The 18,636-nt window shown below is 35.8% G+C and overlaps 1 protein-coding gene and 1 long non-coding RNA gene across 2 annotated transcripts; one reads left to right on the forward strand and one right to left on the reverse strand.

Moving 5' to 3' along the window:
* The first annotated feature begins 2,219 nt into the window (after positions 1–2,219).
* On the forward strand, positions 2,220–17,896 carry ing3 (inhibitor of growth family, member 3). Its single transcript, XM_082166270.1, has 12 exons — positions 2,220–2,370; positions 2,503–2,574; positions 3,907–4,007; positions 7,509–7,574; positions 7,819–7,915; positions 8,148–8,219; positions 8,301–8,417; positions 12,437–12,597; positions 13,209–13,399; positions 13,577–13,763; positions 15,144–15,182; positions 17,007–17,896. The coding sequence occupies exons 1-12, from the start codon at positions 2,343–2,345 to the stop codon at positions 17,121–17,123; spliced, it is 1,248 nt and encodes a 415-aa protein (XP_082022396.1). The 5' UTR covers positions 2,220–2,342; the 3' UTR covers positions 17,124–17,896.
* Positions 4,199–10,410, reverse strand: LOC309496313. Its single transcript, XR_014205106.1, has 2 exons — positions 10,030–10,410; positions 4,199–4,838 (listed from the first exon to the last, which is right to left on the reverse strand). It is a non-coding gene; the product is annotated as an uncharacterized lncRNA (long non-coding RNA).
* Positions 17,897–18,636: the final 740 nt, after the last annotated feature.

The raw sequence follows: 18,636 nt of genomic DNA on the forward strand, positions 1-18,636 counted from the left end.
CCGCCCCTGAGATATCGTATGCCCGGGTGAAGAGGTCACATCTGATGGGCGTATTATTGTCTTGAGAGAGACCCAATCTGCTGTTATCTGGGAATGTGTGTTGATTAATTTTACTGTGCTGCAGCTGTCCTGGTAATTTATATAGGCTACAAGTATGTTACACAGGCAAATATTAATTTACAAAAGCAGTAATAATTGCAACAGTTTTTTAGGTTGTAATATGAGTCCATATTAATCATCCAGTCATGTGACTTTGAGCAAGGAAAAGACAGAAATTAAAGTGATTCCTTTAAGTGATTTTGCTTGCAAAAATAATAGACTTGCTCACTTCCATGCAATATTACTTAATATTATTACTCAACTCCCTCATTTAATTATCTTACATCAGAGCGGCCTGTTCTAACCTAATTTTAAATATTTCATTTTGTTAATAGTTGGGTTCTTAAATATATTTATTGTTCAGCACAAAAAAAAATCAAAACAAATTTTTTTTTTTTTTTAACTGTTCAGAAAAATAGGTTTCTAGTATGCATATGCAAAACCATATGCTATACACAAAACCATTATTGCACTGATTTATTTTGAGCATCCTAACTGTTTACTGACTGATAGCCTATTATTTTATATTCTACTGTGCAAATATAGCACCAGGAAACTCGAGAATAAATATAAAAAGACAACTAGCTTTCAAACGGCCACAAATGGATGGAACAGTCATCAGAAAAGCCACATTTCCTGTTTATGTTCTCAGGCATATTTTTATTTGATCCAAATTGAGAGCTGAGGTGCAATGTCACTTTGCAGAACATTTCATGTCTACAGCTGTGAGGTAATTTTGTCTTGGAAATAAAATATTTTAATGGGATGTTTTATAAAAGCCTCCTCCACCACAACTGCACCAAATCATAACTGTCTACAATAAACGTGGGGTCAAGCTGAGGTTTCTTCCTCTCAAGAGACAGCTGGGTAGTTACATTGTCTTCCACTGGCAAATTTCTAGCGGTATGTTTTACAAAAGCCTCTTACATACAGACAGCACCAAAATTACAACTGTCTAGAGCAAACGTCTGAATTGTCATCCCACATTACAGTCAGTGCTGCCCTCCAATGGCCAAAACGGCATAAAACCTGTAGTCTACTAAAAGACTGTAGGCCTACACAATGCTTGTGTGTCTCAAAAGGACTTTGGTGTCTCTCACCGGGGCGCCGCCAGCAATTTTGGGCCCTAGGAAAAAATATGAGGTCGGGCCCCATACCTCACCCATTCCATTAATAAAATCGATCTCTGGGGCCTCTAAAAGTGTATGGGCCCTTAGAATCGTCCTAACTTTAGCGGCGCCCCTGGTCTCTCATAACCATGATGATGTAAAATTTAAAGAAGCTAAGGGTAATTTTCATACTATTTTTCATTTTAAGTTTTAATTTTATTTAATAACTGAATAAAACAGACAATTTAAGAGTTTGTTCAAAACAATGCTACTGTAAAATGCTCCACAAATTTATAGAAGGAAATTAAACTGAGCAAGAGAAAAATGTAATAGTCTCTCTCTCTCTCTCTCTCTCTCTCTCTCTCTCTCTCTCTCTCTCTCTCTATGTATATATACACAATTATGATGTCATAAAATAGTTTTATATAATTTTACATTTCCATTCATTATTATACACACAAATTATGTGTGTGTGTGTATATATATATATATATATATATATATATATATATATATATATACATATATATACATACATACAGTAGCCTATATAACATGATTATATGGTACAATATGGACAAAATGCAAATGTCCTGTTAAACAAAAATGTGTTTTATTTATAAGTGTTTATGTTGATGTCAAGCACATATTTTTGTGAACTCTTCCCTCAAAGGTGAGAGGAAAGGGGGTATTTGAAATTCAAAAGAAGGACGACATTCCAGTTCAAAATGTAAAGCTTTCCATTCTATTCATTCATATTTATTCTTAGGGCAGAATTCACAAAAAAGATTTGCTTGACACCAATATAAATTTTGTGTAACTATTTTGTGTAACTGGACATTTGCATATTGTCCATATGTAACACATATAATCCATATTACATCCCACAATTTGCAGCGGTGGATGTAGTTTTAAATAGCGCAATTAAAGAACTACAAATCCCATGAAAGCAATCACAAAAAGTCAACTTCCGCGCAACTCCATCAGCGTCCAATCAAATCCCACGTCCTTCACGTAAGCCCCTCCCCTATCAACTTGTGTTTTTTCCTCCCCTTCAGTTCTCCGCTGTCTCCGACGCCATATTGACGAAAAACACCCTTTCTCTAAAACGCCTGAAACACTCTCTCCGCCAGAATGTTGTACCTTGAGGACTACCTCGAGAGTGAGTATATGAATTCTTTTAATGGTTCACGTTCGAATGAAAGCGTTTAAGTGTCTGGAAGGTCTGTTTTTGGGCGTGTGAAGGCGTCGCAGCCGTTAGCTTGTAACGCGTTTCTGTTCTTCTCCCCGGCAGTGATCGAGCAGCTACCCATGGATCTCCGCGACAGGTTTACGGAAATGAGAGAGATGGACCTGCAAGTGCAGAGTACGAATACAGTTTAAACTCACTCTTCTCCCGTAAAACATCACATCTGACCTTGACTAATGCAGAAAATCCTTCATAACAGTGGGGATTTGTTTGGTTTATTTGCATGCATAATGAGCATGTATGTGTTTGTGTTATGATGTTGCATACTGATGTGAAGTGCTTAAAATCATGTGTAAGTTAAGCAACATGAGTGTAACTCAGTTAAGGAAAAACTTGTGATTAGCAATAGCATGCATTATTCATTTTAATGCTTTTTATTTTTTACCCCCCACAAACTCTTTTGACACCGTCAATGTCCTTTCTGATGTGAATATTCTCCTAATATTCTTCATCGCTCTGATCATGTGGAATATAGTACATGCATGTATTTGTTGACCATTATAGGTTTTGCATGGAGTGTAAACCATCAGCATTTGACATACCTAGTAATTCATTTAATTTATTTAATAATTTGAACTACTTATTTAGCCATGTTTACAGTAGAACTATTAAAGCGACACAAGGTTAGAGAAATATGTCCTGGTCGTATTTCACACCAAAATCAAAAGAAAACCTTTTAATTGAAATGTATCTTTTATAAAGAAAATTAAATTAACAACTGTAAAAAAAAAATAAAAAAAATCATTATTATTTTTATTGTTCGGATATAAACACTGATGTCTACAGTAGCGGCCAAAACACAATTTGAAAGTAGCTTGACTCTTCAAATAAAGATTGTATTATTTATTTATATCGATCGACCAGTAGGTGGCGATAAGTGACTGTTAAAAATCTGTTGTCATTGAGTCAATCATTCAAAACAAGATTCATCCAGTAATGATTAATGATGACTCTTTATGAGAGTCATTTTATTTATTCAAACTGATTTCTAAAAATATATTTTTTTTTTTTATTAAATTAAATTGCAGAAATTAACATTTTGTCCGAACCTCTAGTAAATTACTCATTATTTTGTTTAGTTGTCTATTCAGAATCGTGGGGGAATTGTGATCTCTGTTTTAAACAAAAAAAAAAAAAAAAAATCATGATTCTCAATTTATCCAGAATTGTGCAGCTCTATTTTGAGGTGAATGTGACTAGGAATTTTTTTTTCTTCCTTCAAATGCCTTGCCTTCAGATGTGATGGTTCATGGATCACCCTTTGTGGGGGTTGAACCTACAACCTTTTAATGATCTTACCCAAATCGTTGATCACTAGGCTACACCACCTCCTCCATCAAAAGATTTATTTTAGTGATCTGACCATAGACTTCCACAGTAGCCAATCAGTGTGATTGTGAACTGAGTGTTGGGCTCTTGACTTACTCCTGCCTCTGTTCCTTTGTTCAGATGCGATGGATCAGCTAGAGCAGCGGGTTAATGAGTTCTTTACTAACGCCAAGAAGAACAAGCCTGAATGGAGGGAAGAACAGATGGAAATCATTAAAAAGGTAAAGAACAGATGCTATGCACCTCAGTTGTTCCAAGTAATACAAATTGTATTCAGAATAATATTGATACTGACTAGTGTTGCACGGTGTACCGATACTTCAAAAGTATCGCGATACTCGGAAATTAAAAACGTCACGATACCTAAATTTATCAGTATCGATACTTAAACATTTTTTTTTTTTAAAACGCCTCCCTATGGACGTCTGTGTTTTTTTCCTGACGCACGCAGCAAAGAACCTGCCGCTGTCAGTGTCATGTGACAAAACACTACAGCGAGATGGCTGCATGTGCGAGGACAAGTGGTCCACGACTCGTAGAAAAAGATGACGCGAGGAGTGACATATGGAAGTACGTTGCCTACCTTGCTCTGTTGCACGGTGCACCGATACTTCAAAAGTAAATAGGAAATGAAAAACGTCACGATTCCTTAATTTATTAGTATCATACTTCTAAGAATGACCACGTTCCAGATTTGTAAGGCCGGCGACACACTGTCTGCGTGTCGTGTCCGTTTTTATTTCGGCTCCCATGTTAACTGCCTGCGTGACACACGCGTCTGGGCGCAGCTCGAGACGCGCGGAAAACGTGTGCATGCTAGAAATAGAACCGACGCCTATTTTTCACGCGACACGCAAGCGTGTTGGAAGCGTTTCCAGGCAAAATAGAATAGGAAAAGATGTTTCTATGTCATTTTGACACGAATACATATTAATAAATGACATTTTGATGTTTGAAAGTTTTGACATAAATACAATATAAATGTAATTTAAAAAAATATTATCGATTTTCAAATATTGCACCTCTCAATACAGAACGAATTATTCTGTAGCCTATTGTTGTCTTTGCTGCTATATATTTATGTTTAACATGAAGTATAGGCCTTCCACAACTCTCTCCCCACATGTCAAATATATCACCAATGAGGCTTATCATATGTTACCAATATTAAACATTGTTTAATATAATCGCTGTTCATATTTTTATTCAAAGTTCAGAATCAAGATAAAGCTCTTATGTTTCTTATGATAAATGAGATAATGCTGCTAAATTTATCTTTTTTTTTTCCTTGAATGTCATTGCTCTAATTTATTTTTTATATTTCATATTTCATATTTTGTTCAAATGTTTAATATATCTGCTGTTCATATGTTCATTTATTAGTGTGTTATATGATTAGAATGTTGTCCCGGTTTTAAAATAAAGCACAGCAGTGATATTTGAGAGTGTTTCTCCCTTTTCAGGAAAAGTATTGAAAAAGTATCGAAATCGCAATACTTGACTTGGTATCGGTATCGAAACAATAATTTTGGTATCGTGACAACACTAATACTGACAGGTCTTTTTGTCCTAGAAGGAAATCCAAATGTGAAAACCATCAGTAATTTCAACAAGAGAGATAAAATGAAAGTAAAAAGCCACTAAATTAGCATTTGTTTTAACATGAGAACAGAGATATCAAGATAAGATCAGGCAAAGGTATTTCTTACTCACTGAAGTGGTCACAAAATACAATTATTTACACTCGCTCCAAGATAAACTATTATATCAATTATATATCTTCGGTGAAGAGCGTCAAAGATGTCTGTTTACAACATGTTTGTCCCATCAATGGTATAAAAGCCGAAGTGCGTCCAGACTTGGCTGGGGCATCTATTATTTTACTCATATCCCGTTAAAAACCTCTTTGTTTTAGGCTAGTTACCTTATGTTCCTCGAGGAGCCATGAAGTAGCAACCCTGGGAGCAAGGAAATCTATTTAGAGCGCCTTAAAGGGATAGTTCACTTTGAAATAAAATTTTGGTATGTTTTAGCTTACCTCAAGGGCATCCCAAGATATAGGTGTCTTTTTTTTCCGCAGTAGTTTCAATTTTGATATTTTTAGGTCAAACCGTTCTTGTCTGTCAGTCATATAATGCAGGTCTATGGGCACCACCTCAAAGAGCATGCACAGAGTCCAAATTAAAACAATTCCCCGTCGTCCAAATTAAACAATTCCCCATCGTAAGTACACATTGATGGCCTAAGACACGAAACGAGTGTTTTGAGTGAGAAAACGAACAGTATTTATATCGTTTTTACCTCTTATACACAGCCATGTCGAAGTGATCTGATCTGACGTGTACGCAGACTGGTGCATAGATATATACACTAGACATTTAAGTGTCTTGCTCAGGGACACATTGGTGTCTCACAGTGGATTCGAACCCGGGTCTCTCACACCAAAGGCATGTGTCTTATCCATTGCGCCACCACCACCAAGATCACTTGGACATGGCTGTATATGATCGATATAACAATATAAATACTGTTCGTTTTCTCACACAAACCGCTCGTTTCGTGTCTTAGTCCATCAATGTGTTCTTACGATGGGGAATTGTTTAATTTGGACGTCGGGGAATTGTTTTAATTTGGACTCTGTGCATGCTCTTTGAGACAGTGACCATCGACCTGCATTATATGACTGACAGACAAGAACGGTTTGACCTAAAAATATCAAAATTGAAACTACTGCGGAAAAAAAGACACCTACATCTTGGATGCCCTTGAGGTAAGCTAAAACATACCAAAAATTAATTTCAAAGTGAACTATCCCTTTATATTATTGATGAAAATATCGATATCTGGCGCCAGCGCATCGATTCTCGTATCGCACGGAGAAGGACAGCGATATATCGCCCTATCGATATTTTGTCCCACCCCTAGCGGCTAGTGGTTTCCTAGCTACTCAGCATTTTCACTGGCCACATAGAGATATTTTTAATATTATCTCATAATTTGGCAGCAGGTATATTAGGCTTCTGTCACTTTAAGACCTGAAGCACGAATCCATTATACTGTTACACATGTGTTTTCTTTCTCAACTGTTTACAATCACTTAAAACATAACTGACTGTTTACTTTTTGACTTCATTTTGCCTGTATTTGCCTGTTTAAGCGCAATAAGCTGTGAAAAATAACTCAATTTAGTACTGAGAGGCGGATTTATGTGCACACACTTTAGGTGTAAGTGCAAAGTCTGCAGGAGGGAGTAAAATTATGCACAATACGCACAATCCCAGAGCAAAATTCAAGCCCTGTAACACCAACAATATTCATCCAGTGCAAATGAAATGAGTGAGTGAGGAGAGGCAGGTTTGTGTGTCAACTTGCTGTAGGAGAGATGAGCGAGAAAGCGCAGCTGGTATTGTGTATCTTTTCTGTGGACAATGATTATTGGAAGCGTTACAGAAATTTCAGTATCGATATGTAATGAAAAATCTATATTTTTGACAACACTACATTGCACTTACTTCATTATTTCACATGCCTTTTTAAAAGACTACAATTGACACTGTATGTATTTAATAACAATAGTAACATAAATACTGAGAATGAAGAGCGAAGCAAAAGAAAGAGAGAGAGAGAAGAAAAAGAAAAAAAACAGTATTTTTTGATGGATAAGTTCTGAGCGGGGGATCATATGCACAGTTTTTTAAAAACAATCTCTTTCTCTTTACCAGGACTACTATAAGGCTTTGGAAGATGCAGATGAAAAGGTCCAATTAGCCAATCAAATTTATGATCTGGTGAGTACCACTACAGAATGAGGTGTGATGGTACTTTGTGTCAATACTTCATGTTTCCAGTAGGTGGCGGCACATCATTGATAGTGAATGTGCAGTTACTCACAGGGCTGCCGTTTACTTCATTGATCAACACTGATGCCTTTTCAAGTGCTTTAATTCAAGTCTGTTTTGATTTACCCTGGAGGGGGTTTATGGGAAACCTGCTGCAGCTTGAAGTTTTTGTGATGTTGGGGTCTCTATGTAGGTTGATAGACACTTGCGGAAGTTGGATCAGGAGTTGGCGAAGTTCAAAATGGAGTTGGAGGCGGATAATGCTGGTATCACAGAGATCCTGGAGAGACGTGGGTGGCACCTGTCAATCACCTTCTTTGTAGTTTTAATTAAAGGGCTAAAAAAAAAAAAAAGTAAATAATTGGTAGAAATACAATTTCAGCTTCCTAAGTCTTTGTAAAGGTACCTGATAGGAAAAATAAAGCTAGTCTGAAAATGTCTGAACACACTTTAGTAAACTGACCATATTGTGGTTTTGTGCTGATTTGAAATTGTTTGTAAAGTAAGTTTTACCTTTTCTAGGGTCGCTGGAGATGGACAGTCCCTCCCAACCTGTCAATAACCACCATGTACATTCACACGCCACTGTGGAGAGTAAGCCTGTTTCAAGAGACTGTCCGATTCCCATTTTTCTGTTCCAGTCTACTGACCTGCTTTGTGTGTTTTTTTGGACAGAGAGGAAGTACAGTGCGCCAGCCCATCACACTACTGAACACGTACCAGAAAAGAAGTTTAAGTCAGAGGCCCTGCTCTCCACACTCACGTCAGACGCTTCTAAAGAAAACACACCAGGTAAAACACACATTCTCACTCCTCTTGAGTCGCCCTATAAAAACATGTCAGGCACAAACATACACTGACATTCTTTAGAGAAAAGAAACCGTTTCAGCTGATATATATATATATATATATATATATATATATATAATATTGCTTAATTTAGTTCCAATTTGTAAGTCGCTTTGGACAAAAGCGTCTGCTAAATGACTAAATGTAAATGATATTCAGTATATATTTCAACATCTGCAAGACTGCACATATTTGTTTATGTTTTTGAAAGAATACTTACCTAAACAGCATTTATTTGCGTTTATGAAAAATACAGAACAAACTGTAATATTATGACAATTTAAAATAATTGTAATATATTATTAAATGTTTTTCAACATGTAATTGATTACTGTGATGGCAAAGCTGAATTTTCAGCATCATTACTCCGGTCTTCAGTGTCACATGATCCTTCAGAAATCATTCTAATATGTTGATTTGGTGCTCAAGATACATTTCTTATTATTATTAATGGTGAAAACCTAAACATTTTATCAAGTTTTTTTGTTGTTGTTGAAACTCATAAAAAATGTTTTAGTGTTCTTTGATGAATAAAAAGAACAGCATTTATTTTAAATATAATTATTTTGTAACATTGTATGTACTTTAGGGGTGTGCATTGGCACTGCCCTCACAATTAGATTCGATTACGATTCACCAGGTAACGATTCAATTCAATTCGATTCTACGATGCATTGCGATGCATCAAAATTCTACTGCACACAACAAGGCAAATTTTTCATCAGTCATGAGGCAATACAAGCAGTCAGATATTGAACAACAGATTTTATCGGCTGCTATGTGTGTATTATCACTCTCCTGTATCTCTGACATAAATGTCATAAAATAAAATTGAAAGGTACAGTGTATTGGATATAGTGTTGCACGGTGTACCGATACTTCAAAAGTATCGCGATACTCGGAAATTAAAAACGTCACGATACCTAAATTTATCAGTATCGATACTTAAAAAAACAACAAAAAAAAACCGCCTCCCATATGGACGTCTGTGTTTTTTTCCTGACGCACGCAGCAAAGAACCTGCCGCTGTCAGTGTCATGTGACAAAACACTACAGCGAGATGGCTGCATGTGCGAGCACAAGTGGTCCATGACTCGTAGAAATAGATGACGCGAGGAGTGACATATGGAAGTACGTTGCCTACCTTTCTCTGTTGCACGGTGAACCGATACTTCAAAAGTAAATCGGAAATGAAAAACGTCACGATTCCTTAATTTATTAGTATCGATACTTCTAAGAAAGACCGCCTTCCAGATTTGTAATGCCGGCGACACACTGACTGCGTGTCGTGTCCGTTTTTATTTCGGCTCCCATGTTAACTGCCTGCGTAACACACGCGTCTGGGCGCAGCTCGAGACGCGCGGAAAACGTGTGCATGCTAGAAATAGAACCGACGCCTATTTTTCACGCGACGCAAGCGTGTTGGAAGCGTTTCCAGGCAAAATAGAATAGGAAAAGATGTTTCTATGTCATTTTGACACGAATACATATTAATAAATGACATTTTGATGTTTGAAAGTTTTGACATAAATACAATATAAATGTATTCTGTAGCCTATTTTGCCGTCAACACTGCCGACGTTGTCTTTGCTGCTATTGCTATATATTTATGTTTAACATGAAGTATAGGCCTTCCACAACTCTCTCCCCACATGTCAAATATATCACCAATGAGGCTTATCATATGTTACCAATATTAAACATTGTTTAATATAATCGCTGTTCATATTTTTATTCAAAGTTCAGAATCAAGATAAAGCTCTTATGTTTCTTATGATAAATGAGATAATGCTGCTAAATTTATAATTTTTTTTACCTTGAATGTCATTGCTCTAATTTATTTTTTATATTTTTATATTTCATATTTTGTTCAAATGTTTAATATATCTGCTGTTCATATGTTCATTTATTAGTGTGTTATATGATTAGAATGTTGTCCCGGCTTTAAAATAAAGCACAGCAGTGATATTTGAGAGTGTTTCTCCCTTTTCAGGAAAAGTATCGAAAAAGTATCGAAATCGCAATACTTGACTTGGTATCGGTATCGAAACAATAATTTTGGTATCGTGACAACACTAATTGGATATGGCATTTTCAAACCTGAAAAATAAAACATAAATCACTGCTGTCAGTGCTTTGAATGAGAAATGTTTCTCTTCTCTCTGCTTGAGAACCATTTGAAATAAAATTTCAACTTTATTGTCCAACTCGAGGCCAGAAAATAAACAGTATGGGGTGTAACGGTTCACAAAATTCACGATTCGGTTCAATACGATACACTTGTGTCACGGTTCGGTACGTTTTCGATACAGCAAAAAGAAAGAAATGCCAGAAAAATTTCCTGGGGTTTTTTTTAATTCTTTTTTTATTTAAAACTAACATCATAAAGTATGATATTTTTTACTTTGAACAATGATGGAGCTATAATTGACTCTTCTTAGGAGCATATAAAACAAAACAGCTCCTTGGAAAAAATTAAATGTAATATTTTGTGCTTATAAACAATTTTATTTTAGTTCAGATTAACATTTTGTCGTAGTTAATCATAATGTCGAAATAAATCCGACATAACGTTACTTGAAAGCATTATAGCCTACTATTCCTGCCAAACTTCCAAAGTTGCAGTTAGTGTTACTACAGTAAATCCATGGTGAATATTGCTGATGTCACAATGTTTCTTCCTGGTTTCCACGTCAGCGCTGTTTGATCTGTTAACGGAGAAATGTGAATGTTTCTCATTAGATCTCGCAGCGATATTATTACTTTAGTGGCGAGTTCAAATGCTTTCTTCACTGGATCTCTTAGCGCTGTGTAGTATAAGATCGGCTCGCGCTGCTTTGGTCCAAACTGATAAACAGTCCGTCACGAGTAGCTCAGTTTCGTTCCGCTTACATTGCGTTTGCCATTTGATGTTGTGGTCGCGCCAGCGTCTACATTATGAGCGCGCTCGCGACACGCTTACATTTGAAATAACCGTTCGGTTTGAAAATGCGTGCCTTGTACCGAACGCTTTAATACGAACACGCGTACCGTTACACCCCTAAAACAGTGACATAATCGATTATGGCACTGTACCGCATCGATGCTGAATCGTGCATGTCCCGCATTGCGATGCGTCGCCAAATCGATTATCGTTGACACCACTAATGTACTTACTGTCACTTTTGATTAATTAAATGCATCCTTGCTATTTAAAAATAAATCAAATAATCCTAATGACCCCAAACCTATGAATCTTAGTGTGTTTGGTTTTAGATTACTTAAAAGTGTGATTTATTAATTTATTAATTTATTTATTTTTCCTGTCAGAGGAACAGCTGAAAAGCCATTGTTTCCAAAGGCCAATTCAAAATTATTTCTGTGAGAACTAAAACAATCTAAAAATGTCTAGATTAAAAAAACCTGTTCATAGTTGTTGCTGTTTTTTTTTTTCATTAAAAAAACCCCACAAGAAATAATATAAAAAAAATGTTTAACCTACATCCTCTATATTTTTATGTAAACGTTTTGACAATGGCTTGCTCAGTTGGGGATATTTAATTTAATTTTATCAATCAATAAATTCCTCTTGAAACAAACTTTGTTGTATTATTTTAATTTAATACTGTGAAGCTGCTTTGATACAATCTGTATTGTGAAAAGCGCTATACAAATAAACTTGACTTGACTTGAATGTGTAGGGAACATAATGGCTAAATAAAAAGTGCTTTAAAGTCATTGTAATGTTATATTTCCAACAAAATGATTGCAAAGCAGCCCTAATCCAAATGACAGTGTCAAGGGAAATAAACAACAGTTATGATTTGTCATAATCATGCCACCCTACGGGCACATATATTTGTGATAACTATTGAATGGTTCAGAAGAAATATTTTTTATTATGTAATGAGATCACTTATGTTGTACTGTTCCTCACAAGTGTTTCTGGTTATAAACTAAATGTGATTTTGTGCGTGTTTCAGGCTGCAGAGTGAACAGCACGTCCACCTCTAACAGCATGTATAACGTAAACTCCTCCCAATCGCTTTCCTCATACAACCTGAGCCCACTTCCTGCCGGGCCGGCTGCAGGGGCGGGTGCTATTTCCATGGCAGCAGCACAGGCAGTGCAAGCCACCGCACAGGTAAAACCACCATCCTCCCTCTAATTCTGGAGCTATTTGTCCCCCACTCTCCTCCCTTCACTTCCTGTTTCAATTATTTTTGGCTTCTTAGGGGTCTTTCTCATGCTTTTCTTCCCCTTTCTGTTATTTTTGTGTAAGATTGTTGTCCTGGCACTCAGCCCTTGTTAATTGCAGCGTTCACTACTCAGAGGCACTTTGATATTGTTCTTCGAGGGAAGTCACGTCGCCACACCCTGTCCTGTAATTTTGGGTTTTTCATTAAGCTTATTTAGGTCCAGTGGAACTACATCAGTTATTGTTTATATATATATATATATATATATATAAAATAAAAAAAAATCTGATAAATCAGGTCACAATTCTGAGAAAACACAACTTTTTCTTGCAGTTGTGACTTTATCACATTTCAGACTTTTTTCTCAGAATTGTAAGATATAAAGATAATATGAACACATTTAAAAAATAAATAAACTCACAATTCTGATTTTATAACTCACAGTTCAGTTATCTCAATTCTGAGGGAAAAAAGGTGAAATTAGTGAGGGGAAAAAACATTCTTCATTCTGGTTTCTTCATTCTCTTTAATGTGTGTGTGTGTCTGTGTTTTTCAGATGAAAGAGGGCAGGAGAACGTCCAGTCTCAAGGCCAGTTATGAAGCGGTCAAGAACAACGATTTCTTGGGACGGGAGTTTGCTCTGAGCCGGGACTCCAGCGCTTACTCTTCTTCTGCGCTGGCTAACACGCTCACACAGCCTCTCACGTCCAGCAACAGCTCAGACTCCCGCACAGGGCGCAAGACCAAGTAAGCATCACACTTGTTTCCATACTCACCTAAATGGTTCCTGAATGAACCCACCAGAGATATGTTTGTTGCTTTTGTACATTGTTACCTCCGCTATAAGCACAAAATCCCTTCCCAATTCATATACATTGGATTTTGTTTAACCGCTTTCTTGTTGTTTGTCTTTTTTTTTTCCAGAGGCAACACTAAGTCTTCCAACCACCAGTCCTCTTCATCCTCCTCTTCCTCTTCACTGTCATCCTGCTCGTCGTCTTCAGCATTAGCTCATGAGCTGGTGCAGACCACAGTCACAGAAACTGACACCAGCAGTCAGGTGGACTGGACCTACGACCCCAACGAACCCAGATACTGCATCTGCAACCAGGTGTGTTCACGTCACATCTCTCTCATGCAGCGGACTGATTCTAGTGTCACTACATTGGATTGAGCTACCATTGCATTGATTGGCTCGTACTAATTAATTTGGTACCACTATCTGCTAATATCAAAGCTTTGGTATGGCAGTAGAGATCCACACATTAAAGCTGTTGTGTGTCAGGACGAGTCGCGATTTTTCTCCTATTCCATTGTCACCATTTCTAATTAATGGAAAAAGCCTAAAAATAAAAGAAACAAATATTTTGAAATGGAAAAAAATATATATAAATTTATATATATTATATTCTAAAAAATAAAAAAATCCCATGGCACCCAGTATCATATTGTGTAGATTTTATTGATTTTTATATATATATATATATATATATATATATATATATATATATATATATATATATATATATTTTTTTTTTTTTTTTTAAGATTTATATTTATTATTATTATTATTCATCTAATTTATCAGTTTAGTCCCTTAAAATTAAAATCTCTTTTTTTGAAGAGAGCCCAGACTTTTTTCTTTTCTTTTTTTTTCTCCACAATTTTACACAATAGACCGTTTGGGTTTTTGAGCACAGCGATGATGTTTTTGTTCTTCTTCTTCTTCTTATTATTATTATTATTATTATTATTATTATTCATATTTATCAGTTTAGTCCCTTAAAATTAAAATCTCTTTTTTTGAAGAGAGCCCAGACTTTTTTTTCCTCCACAATTTTACACAATAGACCGTTTGGGTTTTTGAGCACAGCGATGATGTTTTTGTGGGCGGAGCCACCCTGGTGTCTCTAAATTACAGTAAATTCTTCTCACAATTCTGAGAAGAAAAATCTGAAATTCAAGTTTATATCCTACATTGCTGACTTTTTTTCCCTCAAAATTGTGAGTTAAAAAGTTTATATTTTTTCATATTTTTTTGACATCTGTTCCTAAATGGTCTATAAAACAAGCATTAAACAATTGACAAATATAACCAGAACAAGGAAAAACATCTCTTTTGAGCTATTTTTAATCATTGCCACTAGAGCGAGATCATACAGGAACGTCAAAGATCTTGTCTGGGAGGTGAGGTGTGTGACTCCAATAACGGTTTGCAGAAGGATTGTGTGTGTGTGTGTGTTTTTAGGTTATGTATGAGTGCAAAAGAATTGTCTCCCCCTGAATGCATTTGTTTTATGGCCTCAGTAATATTGCTTTTGTCAGAGTATATCAAAAATAGGTGTGTGTGCGTGTCTCTGAATAGACATCAAAGACCAAACTTGCACATTCTTTGTTCGCAGGTGCACGTATTGGTGACACTCGGCTGCAGGTGTGCGTGTGCGCGTTTGTCCCTAATGCTCTGTCTCATTCTCTCTCTGTTTTTGTGCAGGTGTCATACGGAGAGATGGTCGGCTGTGATAACCAAGATGTAAGTCAACCCTTCATCTCCAGAGACATACAGACACATTTCCTCTTCAAACAACACACTGTCTGTGCTCTGACAGCTATTGTGACCCTTGGGCAGCCACGATTTTGTAGAGATGACAGCAAACAATAATCAGTATTATTGTTTCAGGGACCAGCGATACACTATTATTGATATCAGAGTTGATAAACTCTGTTGATAAACTAAAACACTATTATTTTTATCATGATGATAAAAAAAATAAAAAAATGTGTATATAAAATATATATATATATATATATATACACACACTACTGGTCAAAAGTTTTAGATCGGTAAGATTTTTTATGTTTTTAAAAGAAGTATCTTCTGCTCACCAAGGCTGCATTTATTTGATAAAAAAAACAATAACAAAAAAAAAACTGTAATATTGTGAAATATTATGACAATTTAAAATGACTGTTTTCTATTTTAATATATTTTAAAATGTAAATTTGATTCATTCATTATTATTTTCAATGTTGAAAACAGTTGTGTACATTTTTTTCCAAAATTCTTTGATGAATAGAAAGTTCAAAAGAACAGAATTTATTTAAAATAGAATATTTTCTAACATTATAAATGATTTATTTTATTTCTTTCCCCCAAAAATAAAATTGACCCCAAACTTTTGAAGGGTAGTGTTTAATGTTACAAAAGCTTTCCATTTCAGATGATAACTTTCTATTCATCATAGCATCATGAAATAAAAATGTAAAAAACTGTTTTCAACATTGATGATAATCATACATGTTTCTTGAGCATCAAATCATCATGTTAGAATGATTTCTGAAGGATCATGTGACACTGAAGACTGAAGTAATGATGCTGAAAATTCAGCTTTGATCACAGGAATAAATTACACTTAACTATATGTGATGCGATCTGGGAAAACCCACCACGTGGTGAAATTTTACCTATTACAGGTTTTGATATCATATGGAAGCTGGTACCAAGCCCTTTCCAAATCTGTTTTTATTTTTATCATAGCTTGTTGGTAGCAAAAGTGATGTTTATCTGAAGTCGGCAGATCGCTATGATTTTCTGGAACGGAATTTTGAGAAAAACAGGTTTAATTTACTTGGCACTCTTTTTTTAAACAGGATTGGCGCGAAATGCGCATTAATACACATTCACTGTACATGTTTGTGGTTTATTTTATAGGTAAGCTATCTTTGTAGTGTTAAGAGACGGACAGGTGTATGGGATATACGGCGATTGTTTTTTTTTTTTTCACCTCTGCCGGGCGTTAGACGCGTTAGAGAAAATGGTCGCATAGATTGCATTAGAGAAAGAGAGTATTTTCAGCTTGACACTATCGCTGTTTTTCTGCACTAAACAAGGGAATTTTGCCAAGATATTTTCAGAGATAAGAGAAAAGATGTTATAGAATAATAATTTAATGAAAAAAAAATTTGACAAAAAACTGACATTCAAACTACTTTGGAATTTACTGAAAACGGCCCAGCGCGACATCCGACGGGTTTTCCCAGATCGCATCACATATATTCACATAGAAAACAGCTGTTTTAAATTGTAATAATATTTCACAATATGACTGTTTTTGTTTGTATTTTTAATCAAATAAATGCAGCATTGGTGAGCAGAAGATACTTCTTTTAAAAACATAAAAAATCTTACCGATCTAAAACTTTTGACCGGTAGTGTATAATATATAATATAAATATATATGTATATGTATATGTATTTTATCCTTTTTTTTTTTTTTCATATATCATTATTTGTTGGCTGTTTTGAATGATGCACAGTTGGAGAAACTGTTCATTTGACCCTCGTCTCTTCCCGCAGTGTCCGATCGAGTGGTTCCACTACGGCTGTGTGGGTTTGACCGAGGCACCCAAAGGGAAGTGGTATTGCCCACAGTGTACAGCAGCCATGAAGAGGAGGGGAAGCCGGCACAAATAAATGCCAAATCACCTGGGCCATCCTCTCTGAAATGACTGTCCCCCTCGACTGAGAGTGTACATGTTACATCACCATGTGATCGGGGTGTGTAGATGTGAGAGAGAGAGAGATCTTTGCCTGAAAGATGGTGTGGCTGCTGTGTGTGTTTGTGTAAATCACAACCAAGTTGGGTGTTTTTAGCTGGTGAATGTAAGCACACACTGCCCTCAACTTTTCCTATTTTATGTTTTTCTCTTCATCTCCATTAATCTTTATGGAGGCGGATGGGCAAGATGATATTGGAAGGCCCATTTATTTTATCATTCAAGACATTCCTCGGCTTGCCATGCGTGATGACCCTTCGCATCTGGCAGCTCCTGCTAATCCATATCGGCATAGTATGGATTGACATGATGCAGACTGGGAATTGTAGTGCTGAACTGTTTGATGAACTACACATTCAGCTCTAAAAATAAATCTTAAAGGATCCTGATATGAACAGATTACAACGGCAACAGTGACGCCCCTTTGCTTGACCAGTGAAAATGTTGTTTTGCTGGATTATTTGTGTGTAATGGATAGATGATGTATTTTGCTCCGCTTAAAGGACATGACTTTTTTTTTTATTTTAGCGAGGAGCTCTTAAGATATATAATAGAACAAATGAACAACTGTGACCTGTGTGTATGTTTGTGTGTCTGTGTTTCTAGCCTGTACTGCACTGATGTGGTGATACATTTTGAGAGATGTGGGGGTGGGTGGGGGAACAATAAAATGATCAAGAACTTTTGGTACACGCTGTCTTAAAGTGCATTGTCGATGATCGAATACATTTTACAGATTCTTTTCCAAAGTAGATATTTCTGGATCAATGACCTTTCAGTCCTGGAACAACACTCCTATAAACCAATCAGTGCCCTCTGGTTTTAGTTGGGGCGAGGGAAAAGATGCTGTTCTCTTCATATGGCCTAATTTAATTTGTGGCCAACATTTACTTTGTTATTGTGAACTTTAAAGTTCAGACTCGTGAACATTTAGCATGGCAAGTGTAAATTATATATAATATTTAAGGGTCCTTTTTAATTTCTTTATCATTAAAATTGCTGTCTCATAAATCATGACCACAATACATGTAATCATGTCAGCGGTCACTACAATTTTTTTTGTAAATGGTAAATTGGAGTGTTGCTCCTTTAAATAAAAATAAACATTCCTATTTGCATACAACTGAGATGTGTGTGTGTATGTATGTATGTATATATATATATATATATATATATATATATATATATATATATCAGAAATATATTTTGTTGCATTAGGCTATTCAAAGAGAAATGCATGTGCACACTTATCTGGGAAAATGTTGGGAATAAATGGGTTAACGCAAACCAGGTGTGCACTTAAACAAATCAAAAGAAAAAAACACACACACTTTTTTTTTGCTGGATTTAACTTAAACAGTATATCCTACCGTTGTTTCCATTTCAACAGCTGGATGAAAATGTGATCATGAGACGCGTTTTTAAAAGTT

This window comes from Leuciscus leuciscus (assembly GCF_965113295.1).
Source record: "Leuciscus leuciscus genome assembly, chromosome: 4".
Taxonomy (NCBI): Eukaryota; Metazoa; Chordata; class Actinopteri; order Cypriniformes; family Leuciscidae; genus Leuciscus; species Leuciscus leuciscus.

Bases quoted from the DNA above. Each gene is read 5' to 3' on its own strand.
- ing3 (XM_082166270.1), top strand. From the start codon at position 2,343: ATGTTGTACCTTGAGGACTACCTCGAGA. The intron at 13,400-13,576 runs GTAAGCATCACA...TTTTTTTTCCAG, and splicing joins CGCACAGGGCGCAAGACCAA to AGGCAACACTAAGTCTTCCA. The intron at 13,764-15,143 runs GTGTGTTCACGT...GTTTTTGTGCAG, and splicing joins GATACTGCATCTGCAACCAG to GTGTCATACGGAGAGATGGT.